General features: G+C 39.0%; 2 protein-coding genes across 6 annotated transcripts in view; one reads left to right on the top strand and one right to left on the bottom strand.

Annotated features, from left to right (window-relative positions):
- The first annotated feature begins 3,556 nt into the window (after positions 1-3,556).
- ric3a (RIC3 acetylcholine receptor chaperone a) lies at positions 3,557-9,512 on the top strand. Of its 2 annotated transcripts, none has more exons than XM_085269830.1 (6): positions 3,557-3,787; positions 5,843-6,060; positions 6,181-6,256; positions 6,401-6,497; positions 6,647-6,855; positions 7,019-9,512. In XM_085269830.1, the coding sequence occupies exons 1-6, from the start codon at positions 3,670-3,672 to the stop codon at positions 7,792-7,794; spliced, it is 1,494 nt and encodes a 497-aa protein (XP_085125956.1). In that variant the 5' UTR covers positions 3,557-3,669; the 3' UTR covers positions 7,795-9,512. The 2 variants fall into 2 exon arrangements, with proteins under 2 accessions (XP_085125956.1, XP_085125959.1); XM_085269833.1 differs by having other exon boundaries at positions 3,559-3,787; positions 6,698-6,855.
- A 60-nt stretch (positions 9,513-9,572) lies between these two features.
- The window catches only part of tub (TUB bipartite transcription factor), a 56,694-nt gene continuing 54,094 nt past the window's right edge, over positions 9,573-12,172 (bottom strand). For all 4 annotated transcript variants that reach the window (XM_085269825.1, XM_085269827.1, XM_085269829.1 and 1 more), the window contains exon 12: positions 9,573-12,020. In XM_085269825.1, coding sequence (XP_085125951.1) covers positions 11,887-12,020 — 134 coding nt within the window. In that variant the 3' untranslated portion in view covers positions 9,573-11,886. The remainder of the gene's footprint in view (positions 12,021-12,172) is intronic.

Below are 12,172 nucleotides of genomic sequence, written 5' to 3' on the forward strand. Positions count from 1 at the left end.
AAGCAGCTCTCTCACTATTAGAGTATAATATCACAGGATCTAATTAGAATACTGTGTGTCTCCTTGTGCTTTGTTTACTGTCATGTGAGTCATTAATGTTCAGTTTGTACTCGGTTGATGATGCTCTTTGTTTTATTTTTAGTTTGTGCTGCGCACTGCGGACAATTAAGTTCCCAATAATATAATTTATTAAAGGCATACAAAACAAAGCTATAATAAAAATGCAACGATTGCAAGGTTTCGATTAACACGGTCCTAACAGGGTTCCCAGTGGTGAAGCGATGCCCTGCTAGAGTCGGCAGGAGCACACGAGCTGAACCATCTGCACTGAGCTGCAAATGTGGTAAACCTGCACATGGACTTAGTGGGTGGAAAAAAAAAATCAATTTTGATAAATCCTCCTTAGTCACTACAAAATTACAAGACAAATCTGTTGAACAACATAATTATATATCATATGACAGTTGGGAGTCTGATCTCCTGTCTTACACGTACCATACCTTTGTACCTGAGCCTACACTGCCATCTGCTGCTTTATGATTTAAAATCACGCCAGAGGCCCTGCAGAGTGGGTGGGGTGATAGGTCATGTGTTGCATTCAAGTTCTATTGTAAAAACCTAACCTTCAAATTATTTATATATTAAATCCGTAAAGGACTAGCACCTCCTTTATTTACTACATTCGTATTTTGGAAAAACGACTTGGAGAGATTAAAAAGATCAGGAATGAGATTGTTTTCAAATGAAAAAAATATCCTTTAGCCAGCTTCCCAGTTCTGGAGCATCCTTCCCTTGTTTCATTGCCCGATGACCTCCCCTTTACCCTTAATCTAGAGGTTTTACACATCAGGATATATCAGCAAAGATGTGGTTTGACGGTCATTAGAACAGGTTCAGGGTCTTTTTTAGGGTAGCCCTGAAAGTAAGCTGTACACACAGAGATCACCCTCCCTGAGTTCTGATGTATACCCAATCATATTGGCCTGGAATGAGGCCTAAAGTGTAACAAAAACCACTCAGATCAGAAAAGAGAAACAAGGGTTACTGCTAGTAGATGTCCGAGGGTAAAAGAGGTTTTGTATGCTCCTCAAAGGGAATGAGTGGTTTCATTTACTTCAGTTTAAAATACAAATTTGTTTATCAAATGGCAAGAAATAATAGCTGTGCTTACCTGCAGAGTCACCCCTAAAGACCCATTTTAAGCCAAGAAAAACCCTGCAATGTAAATGTTCCCCCTTTGCTTTTACTATTTTTGCATTAAAAATAATGCTTGTACAATATTCTTGTTCAACAGTATCTACTATTTGCTGTTTGTATCAGAAGTGTGTTTTTCTTTGCTCTGTTCTCTTAAGCTTTTTATCCTTGTTTCTCTTGGTTTCTCCAGTAATGGCTCTAAATGTTGTTCTTTTAAGTTTTATTGCTTTTAATGGCTGATTTAACATCTGGAACATTCAAAGTAATGTTGATAAATGATGTGAGTTGTCTCGGGAAAAAAGACCAAACAAATAAACTAATGTTTGTAAGTTTTGCATTTAAAGCTTTCATTAGGAAATAATTATTCAATATTGTAATAAATTGCATTTGGCGCTTTGCATATCAGGGGTGTAACCTCTTGTTGTGGTGAGGTTTTATTTCTTTGTTTTTATTCAACTCTTTACTTTTAATGGAATAAGGCACAGTTATTGAAAAATAGAGGGCAGTCAAGTGAAGTAAACATACCGATTCAGTGTCATTTGCCGCAGTGTAACACCATGACATGAATTTACTAGATCAATATCGATGATCAAGCGTGCCGCACCTGCAAAACACTTGTAAGCTTATGCTTGCTTCTCTCAGTCTGCCACTCTTACCAAATATGGGATACAAAAACATGGCTGGAAACACAAACTGAAACCATGATTCCTAAAACTGTTGGGATACTGCATAAAATTTCAATGTTAAAAAGGAATGGAATGATTTGAAAATCATTTGCAATAAAACAGAGGAAGAAATATCATGTGCTTAAAGTTAGAAAATGCACCATTTTATGAAAAAAATAAGGTCATTTTGAATTTGATGGCAGCAACATGTTACAAAAAAGTTTCGCTTCTTATACCAACAGTCGACAGGAATGCTTCCATTCTTCTCTGATATCAGATTCTAGCTGCTCTGCGGTCCTGGGTTTTCTTTGTGGAGTTTTTCATTTCACAGTGCACCAAATGTATTCAGTTGGTGAAAGCTCTGGCCTGCAGGCAGCAGCTGCTCGCTTCTATTCTGAAGCCATGCTGTTGTAATAGATGCAGTATGGGGTTTAACATTGTCTTGCTGAAATATACAAGGCGTTCTCCGAACACGTTGTCTGGATAGCAGCAGAACTGACGGTAAGCTCCCAGATGTTTAAGCTGCCAGTTGCATCAGCACTACTGCATACCCACACGATCAGACATGCGAGCTTTTGAGTTAAGTGCTGATAACAGGCCGGGTCGTCCCTCCCCTTTTTAGTCTGGAGGATGTGACGTCTGTGTTTTCCAAAACGAATTTAAAAATTTGACCCATCTGACCACAGGACAGTTTTCCACTTTGCCTCAGCCCATTTTAAATGAGCTTTGGCCCAGAGAAGATGGATCAAGTTTGGCTTCTTTTTTCATGTTAAAGCTTTCACTTCCGTTTGTGGATGGCACGGTAAACTGTGTTCACAGACGATGATTTCCTGAGCCCGTGCAGTAATTTCCATGCCAGAATTATTCCTGTTTGTAATCCAGTGCTGCCTGAGGGGCCAAAAATCACAAGGACAGAGATTTCTCCAGATTCTCTGAATATTTTGATGATGATACGTAGGCCTAATATAAGTGATGAGATTAAATCTTCACATTGAGAAACATTATTCTAAATTGTTAGAATTTGTAGACACAGGTTTTTGAAGATTGATGAACCTCTGCTCATCTTTACTCCTGAGAAATTCTCTAAGATGCTGCTTTCACACCCAATCATGTTACTGACTTGTTGCCAGTGAACATAACTGGTTGTAAAATGTTCCCCCTGTAGTTACATTTCCAGCCTTTCATTTCTCCCTTTCCCAACTTTTTCAAGATGTGTTGCTGGCTGCTATTAAATTATTTTAAAAATTTAATATTTGTCATGAAATACTAAAATGTCTCACTTTAAACATTTGATATGTTTTCTATGTTCTGCTGTGAAATCATTCTGATTTGACTTCTTGGGAATTGGAACTGTAGTTTCCTGATATTCCTCAATTAGAAAAGCACTGACTGGACTCTCACTATACCACCAACAATAAGCAATGACATACTGTGTTTTCTTACCTTAAATCAGGTATTTTTTTTGTTATTAGTTTAGTAGGATTCAGATCCAAACCCAGTCTGTCAGTTTATGAGATCTGGGCCTATGTTTGAATGCTGTAGGTGAAGATACTCATATTTAGTCAACAATAACAACAACAATAACAATATTAATATTAATGAGAATAATAATAATAATAGGGGGGTTGTATTCAGTCTCTGGAGAATTTCAACCCATCTGCTGCTCACTTTTTCAAACAGCACTTGAATGCAGCTGCTCTAATCTGGTCTAATCTGGGCAGCAGCATCACCAGATGAGCAATAACATCTGTGGATACCAGCTTTCCCGTTCAAGTGAAATTAACGCGTTGCTGTCGTTTTCTGGAAGAAAATGTCGATAACAACTTGCCAGAAGGTTACTCTTATATCATGCTCTGTTCTCTGTGTTTCTCTCTTTCTGCCCAGGATGCTTTTGCCCAGAGCGAAACAGGAGATGGGGCAGCCTGAGGGTAAGACGGCTTATCAGATCATCATCCATCCCCATCCTGCTCCATCTCCAGTGTTTTTTGTGTCAGTGCTGCTGTTGTTAATGCCAGCTGTTACTCAGTACAGACCATGCCAGGCACAGAGGCCCTATCCTTCATAGTCCACACAAGTTAGCTGAAATCTTACACTGTACAGCGAGTTAAAAAAAAAAAAAACTGCATTCACCATATTTTGAAGAACAAATAATTTGGTTGTTAAAACCCATTTGAATCAGTTTGACCATTTATCTAAATCTGAAACAAGTGATGTGTTTTTGTACGTTTCCCATCGTGTTAAGCATGAGCGGCTGTGTTTACAGAGACAGGTGTGCATTGACTCCAACAGACAGCGCCTTTTCAAAACTTCTCATTGAAGCAGTTAAAAAACATTCACAAGAAACACAGTATGTGACTTATTTGTTATTTGACTTTAGCCTGATATCAGTTTCACACAGTCACGAGCAAACACCCAGAGGTGCTGTCAAAACGGATCAGTCATCACAGCAGGGGCATCTTATCAGATATAAACTGGTAGTGATTTCACACTAGACCATAAACAACTGGAATTTTCAAATCTAATAAGAGGAAAATTGGTGACCTTATACGAAATGTGAACATACTACAGTCAAAAATAGAAAGCTACTGTGGATTGCACGTTATTCTTAGATATTATTTATATTATTATTATTTAGAGAACAAGGAATGTGGTTAGTGATTTGGTTTTAGACATTGGGGCACAGTTTGCTTTGCTTTTCTTACACATTTTCACAGCCTAATAACTGCAACTTGCTTTAGGTTCACTGACTGTCTTCAGCTAAAAGCAGCAATGGGTGGTTACAAAATTTACCCAAACAGTAACCAATGCTGGCCAACAAACAACCCAAGGAGACTAAATATTTCAAAATGTTCCCAGGCAGATATTGACATGGCAGTTTTCCAGACTACTCTCTGTGCTGTGTTTCGCCTAACTGCTGTAACTGAGCCAATTTATGCCTGCTAGCAACCACTGACTGTATAAAACAGTACAGTCTGTGCTAGCACACGAATATAAAGCTGCAAACTTTCCACACAGTTTCTTACCTTATTAATCCAAACAGAGACCCTCTCTCTTCTTTACAGCCACATTTAAATGTGCCCAGTGTTAGGGGACGCAAACATTTAGCTGTTAGCTAGTTTTTTCAGTGTGTTGTGGCCAGTTTTCACCTCTGACAGGTGAGACCAGAGCATGCTAACATCCTCATTTTCTTGGAACCAGATGTGCGCGCGCGTGTGTGTGTACCTTCTCACTTTGCAATTTTTTTTCCGCAGGCCGATTTTAACGAGCGTCCCAGTCACATCTTCCACTTGTAGTGCTAGTTAACTCCCAGATGGGAGCAGCAGCGAGCTTGATTTGACATAAATGCTGAAACATGCTGAGCATAAGCATCAGCAGGTCTGTGTTCCTGCACAGAGGAGTGTCAACATTCTCGAAACAGGCTTCTGAAAAAGCAATAACTATAAATAAAAACAAATCCAAATGTAGGCATTTCATTTTACCCAGGGTTTTCCTGACTGCTTTGACCTTCTTATGTTTTTGACATTGTTCTCAAATATTGATCTGATCCCCATGAATCTCTTCACTTTATTTGTTACAAATTGGATCTCTTTTATGAATAATAGTTAATATAGAGGAAAAAGTGTTCCCAAATGGGCTGGACCATCCAGTGGGCATCATAGGAATGTGTCCATGGGTCCATGCACAGTTAGGGGCCAATCTAAGAGGCATTAGACATTATCATTATAAAACACTGAAATGTTCTGGCTGCTTTATCTGATTACTAAAGAAAAAAAGAACGAAGCCTAACTATGAAAAAAGACACATTTTATGGATAAATGTTATCAAATTAATCCAGAGAATAATAGCATTTAAATAATCGTTAAGTAAAATCTAATTAAAGATACTAAAAGTTTAATGGCTGAGGATACATTCCCCGTGATATGTTTTCGGGGGAAAATTGCTTTATTGATTCTTATTAATTGAATGAAAGACTATTTTTGCAGTTGGACCTGGGTTCTACCCTCCCGCCATGCACAAGCTATCAGTGCCAGAAGACCCAGAACAGTGGGACGTGGACCCTTCGTTTTCAATGACACACAGTTTGGAGGCAATGGCAAAGGTAAAAGGCATCAGACGAGGCAAAAAGTACAACCTGATGACTCAAGTGATACCCTTATATGGCTTTGGGATCCTTCTTTACATCCTTTACATTATACATAAGGTAATTTTAATTTCTAGAGCTTCTATATACTATTTGTTATTAACTTCATGCAGAGCTATAGTATGGTAAATGTAACTGTATACTCAGTTAATCTAATTATAATCATGTTTATGTTCACAGCTGACATGTAGGGGGAAGGCTAATAAACCAGGGAAGAACTCTGCAGTAACCGTGGGAACCAGGAAGAACACAATAAGTAAGAGAACTACGAGAAATGTAAAATCATTTTCTTCTTCTTAAGATTGAGGGGGATACGTTTTTTGACGTGTCCAAGTGTGCATTGTGTTTAGTGAATTATATTTTAACATCAAAACAATGTTGTCCCGTGTAAATTGTGTAGTCACTGCTAATGAGCTTGCCAGGCTGCAGGAGAGACTTCTCCAAACTGAAGAGATGATGGAGAGGATTGTGTCCAGGAGGAACAATAGTTCTGGGAGGTGAGACTTATTTATTCATTTATTTTTATCTGCTTGTGTTTTACTTCCAGTAGCACCACAACAACAAAGAAACTGTGATGAATTAACTAAGTAAAGACAAATAAAGAAGAAGTAGTCATAAAATACATTTGTATGTATTTGTTTTATAGAGCGATATACACAGGCAGGGTTACTTTACTTCACTCTGTGCTGCTCTCTAGTGGTAGACGAAGGAGGAGTAAAACCACCACGTCAAAAAAGGAGGAGAAATTACTCAGGCAGCTGAGACAGATCACACAGCTTATTCAAGAGAGCCGATTGGAGGGAGCCTCCCCAGAGATGGAGGCCGAGGAGGTCCCATACGGTGCAGACTGGGAAGGTGCATCTGAAATGTCGAACTGCTCCCATTTTTTGCACAATTTGCATTTGCTCAAGTTGTTACAGCCGTGAAATGAAGTGCATTTTAAATTTGAGATCAAATCTAATCTCTATCAAATCCTCACAATAAAAATCTGATGAAGTCTCTTTGAACACCAATGCAGGTTACCCAGAGGAGACCTACCCAGAGTATGATGAACCCTGCCTCAGACGTGGGTTTAAGACGGTTAAACTAGAGGAACCCCCCACACAGCCCACCGCTGAGGCCCTAGCAGAGAGGATGGAGCAAGAGGAGGAAGAGGTTATGGCAAGGAAACTTTCCATAGTGCGAGAGGAAGAGGAAGAGGAAGAAGATGAGGAGGAGGAGGACACAGAAGCACAAGATGATGAGGATGAAGAGGAAGAGGAAGAAGAGGAGGGACTAGAAGAAGCTATGGGAGTAGAGGAAGACATAGATGAGGAAGAGGAGGAGGAGGAGGAGGAGGCAGAGAAAAGGCAGTTGCTCCGTCCTCCATCATCCCAGCCGGGTCCTGAAAGAACGACAACAAGAATTGGTTTGGAGGCGAAGAAAGAGCTGCAGTGTAACAATAGCGGGAAGAAGCAAATCAGCTTCAGCGAGCACAAGGATGTCTTCCACTACCCTAAAGAGGACACTTACGAGGATGGGGAAGAGGACAAGGAAGATCAGATGGAGGAGGAGGACGAGGACACAGAAGTGGAAGAAGAGGAGGAAGCTGATGAAGATGACCCAGTGATGGAGGCAGAGAGCCTGCAGTTCAGCTGTGATGGCAGTTCAAATCCAGAGGAGGAAGCAGAGGAGGATATAGAAGGCAATATTTTAATGTCAGCAAACGTGGAGGGGGAGGGTCGAATCTATGCAGACACACCCAAGGAAGTCGGGGTGAGCGGCCTGAGGATGCGGAACAGGAGGGAGACATAAGGACTTTTCCTGCTTCTCAAATGCGTTTGAAAACAGACAGTGAACTCAGACTTGTGTTACTATTACTTCCTTATATGTTTAAACCATAAAATCCAAACTAAACAGAGGCATGCAGTTATGTTCTTAAGTGATACTTTTGTACAAATAAATGTTTCCCTTTACCACAAGCACCTCAGATGACTGCAATGCATTTTGTTTTCTATTAACATTCACATTTCCAGAACAATTACACCCCTATGAAAGATTTAAAGGGGATAATGGTACTTTTTCATTCAGAATTTCACGGTTTCTTCTTTTAAAACCTATTCAGTACATTTGCAATATGTTAAACGCTACACTCAATGTGTTAACCTGTTATAATTTTAAAAGCTGTCCACATCCACGGTGTTCACCCTCACAGCTGTTTTCACTTCTTTGCCTGATTAAACCACTTTTTAGGTCAGCGGAGATCTGTATAACAGTGCTCACCCAAATGTTCAGTCAGTCAGGTTAATTTAATCATCTGTGTGGGTGTGAAAAGCCTTTAATTTAAAGAACTGAAGGGCAAGTCTCAATTAAATCTTGATCTTGGCACCTGAAACATTTTGTTTCGCACAGTGTGAAGCTTTCTATCTAAGTGTGTGTTTAGTTTCCACTGCATGTTTCCAGAATGAGAGTGTGCTTAATGACAAACATGGAGACGCACAGATGACAATGGGTCCAAGTATCATCCTGATACTAACAGCAGTCAGGGTGTCGTTACCTAGGCTGTAGAGGTCTGTCCATCCCTCCATGGATATGCCTCCCCAGACCATCACTGACGCACCACCAAACCAGTCATGCTGAATGATGCTACAGACATAATTACAGACAGGGCCAGGTTCGAAAAGGGGCAGCCAGCTGCCGTGACCTGTTGGTGATGAGGGGAAAAAGAGAGCAAAGCACACAAAAATTGAGTACATGATACAAGATTCAGTCATTTTACGATGTTTTATTTGTATTGACTGCACCTGTTTATGCATAATTGGGTCACTCTACTTTTCAGTTCCATCAGTAAAAATGCTAAATTTGGGGATTTTTTCTTAAAACAACTTTGTTAACTCATTCACTGCCATTGACGTCTATAGCCGTCAATTGCAGTGAATGAGTCAATGGGTTTAACTCATTCACTGCCAATGGCTGGCAGTGAATGAGTTAACATAAACTTCAAAAGACAATGTAGCAGGAAATCTCAGCAAGTATTTGGGGTTTTTAAATGTTTTTACTAATGTGTTTGATGATTTACAACGAAATATTTGGTGTGTACTCAGAGGTTTTATGGTTAGAGTATCTAATCCAGGTTGATTAGAATAAAAGTTGGTCCAATAAAGCAAGATCATTAGAAGAAACTCAACATCATTTATTGATATACACAATTCAATTATGGTATTTGCCAATTAGACTCTGATGGCCCTTTACAGCAAAATTAATGAAAGATGAGCAGTGCGACTTAAGGTATGCCGAAGACAGCAAGCAGAAAGATGATTGGACGACAACGTTTTACGGTACGGGAAGGTGGAAGTGATGTAATGAATAGCAGTCAGACACCTGAGGAAGCAGACAGATGAGTGAATGCAGATATTCCTTCTTGAACTTACACCTGAGCTTTATCACACACCTGGATTTGTAACCAGAAAAGTAAAGTATTGTAACAGTGTTTATTTCTTTGTGTAATAAAGACACATGACCATGTTCTATGATCGCTGTACTAACTTCTGAAACATCTGGATTCTTGAGGAAACAGAAATCATATTTTGGAGTATTTTTATGTAATTTTATTTCTTTTTTCCATGAACAAAGGACTGTGTACCACCAAAGTAAATTGTACACCATTTACTGTACATTACAATGACAGCACTAAAAACAAAGTGACAGAACCTCTGGCTCTTGGACACATGTATGAAAAGCAGACTTTACAGCAAGAGTATCAACAGTTTTAAAATAGAAATTTGAAATAGTTAGAACACAGTTGAGTACAAGAATAGCACATTTGATAAAGATTTGCTCAGAACCCACAGTAACAATAGTGGAGATTATTCGTCACCTCCATTCAGCATTTTTTTTTTAATGGTCGTAAAATACAAAATACCGTCATATATTTGAGAAAGGATACTGCCCCATAAGGAGCAAGAGGAATAATAGTTTGAGTAAAAATATGAACAGCAATAAACTACGTGATGTAGAAACTTACTGCCAGTCAGATGAGGAATGTATCATACTCCATCTCAGTGAAGCACAGAGCTAATTTAATACATAAAGCAAAAGATGGAAGATGCATCGAAGCTATTCACATTGTACGAGTATGTCTGTTGGCAGTAAGTCAATTTCTGTTCGGTACATTTTCCAAGCAGAGATCAGAAGATACCAGCACAATCTTAGTGTCACGGCTGGGCAGCTGGTGTGTTTAAGGTATGGACCCAAAAAGCGGACGTGAGAGAACTGAACTAAAGTTAAACAAAAGGCGAGCTTTCATTTGGGCTGACACAAGAATCAAAGGCGAGAGGAGGACTACATAAACATAAATAAAGAAAAAAACTTAACTCGACAGCTAAGACTATAACTTTGACTAAGACTGACATGGGGGAAGATAGGCAGACGACCTGACAACGAACAGTAAGAGACAAAAGACTTAAATGTGCACATGAGGTGATGAGGGGCAGTGGAGACACGTGAGGAAACAGGTGACTAGAATGAACATAATGATGCCACAGGAAAATGTAAACCTAAATACAACGGGCATGGAAACGAGACTTTCAAAATAAACAGAAAACATGACGAGACGCAGACATGACAACATGAAGGACTAAAACAAAGGTGCCAAAACACAGGGGGGAATCTACTAAACAATGAACAATAACAGCAACCTAGCATAATAGAAATTAACTAGATAAGCTTAACTAGAACATAAAAACAGTGAAACTAAAAACACTGAGCCAGGACCGTGACACTTAGGCCTGAGTACCTCAGATATCTGCTATATATCTGTTGCCTGATTTACAGTATTGTGTAAATAAATAGCCATCTATTTAGTGCAACATGTTCTGGACCCTAAATATAATTTTAAGTTAAAATCTTAAGATGCACACTTATTATTATCTTCTGAATGTTGTGCAACCTCAGGCATTGTTTTTCAGTCGAAATGAACTTTCATTAAAGAAAAAAAAATTCTAAGTAGCTACAGAGAAATCCTCTCGGTGTATGTGAGGAAAGCAAAAAACGCAAAGACCAATTCAAGCTCAGCTCCTTTTACGGCCAAGGTGTAACACTGGAATTAGTCTTCAAAGGCACAATAAAGTATGTACAGCTATAGCTCATCCACCACAGACTTCAAAGTAAAGTGCACCATCATCCTACACATTCACGTATATGACACTGTGACACAATATTGTATATGATACACAGCACTGTGTAACATGCCTTTCCCCTTTTCATACCTCTAATTTTTTTTTTGTTTTTACTGTGGATACAAGTGATCTTCCTCTCATGACATTTAATGTGCTTGCAGTTCCGTGGAACGATTACAGCAGAATTTGTTGCAAATGACAGCAGAGAACATAAAATGTGCAGGTAATAAATATGTCAATAAAATAAATACATTGTGACATGCATGTTATTATTAATTCAGTAAGTATATAAGCAGTATCCATGCTCGAGGAAGCGTGTGACTTTGTGTTGGTAGACTACATAAACCCAGTCAACTTTTTTTTTAAACTTACTGATGTATAACGGTTAGTTATAGTTCACAGATAAAGAAATGTTAAATTACTAGAACTACTACATAAAGAAACATATTTATAATGCCAGTGCAGTACAAAATGACTATAGTTATCAAAACAAATGAATCTGATTTGGAAAGTGGATTACTCTTTGTGCTTGTTTTCTTCCACTGACAAACACCATCCTGAGGTCCCACCCCACCCCCACACACATACGTACACATAAGTTAAGTCCCATAAAGCATTTCAGGATATGTGGGACTTCCAAGGTAACGGGTGATCTCAAATCAGCGATACATAAGCAGCCCTTGTTGAGACAACAGGAGGAGTTGTTATCCACTGAACTTCAGGCTGGAGTCTATTCACAAGCTAACTTGCTGTCAAAGCTGGAGAGGGCAATAGCAAAGGCTTGCAGGGCACACATTGGGTAGTTATAGTCCATGGTGAACACATCTTCTGCCACACGGCCAAACTGCATCACAATATAGTCAGCTGCAGAGGGGAAAACAAGTAGGAAACAGATTATGTCTAAGCTGATTTGAAACATTTCCCCTTTTTACTGTTTCTTCACAAAACTCATAAGTACCTATTTCTTTATAGCAATATTAATACAGATAACTGACAAAATAAGCTGTATGATGTAA

This window comes from Mchenga conophoros, linkage group LG1, assembly GCF_057382185.1.
Source record: "Mchenga conophoros isolate Kocher_MC1m ecotype Shallow Benthic linkage group LG1, M_conophoros_male_GT1.1, whole genome shotgun sequence".
Classification (NCBI taxonomy): Eukaryota; Metazoa; Chordata; class Actinopteri; order Cichliformes; family Cichlidae; genus Mchenga; species Mchenga conophoros.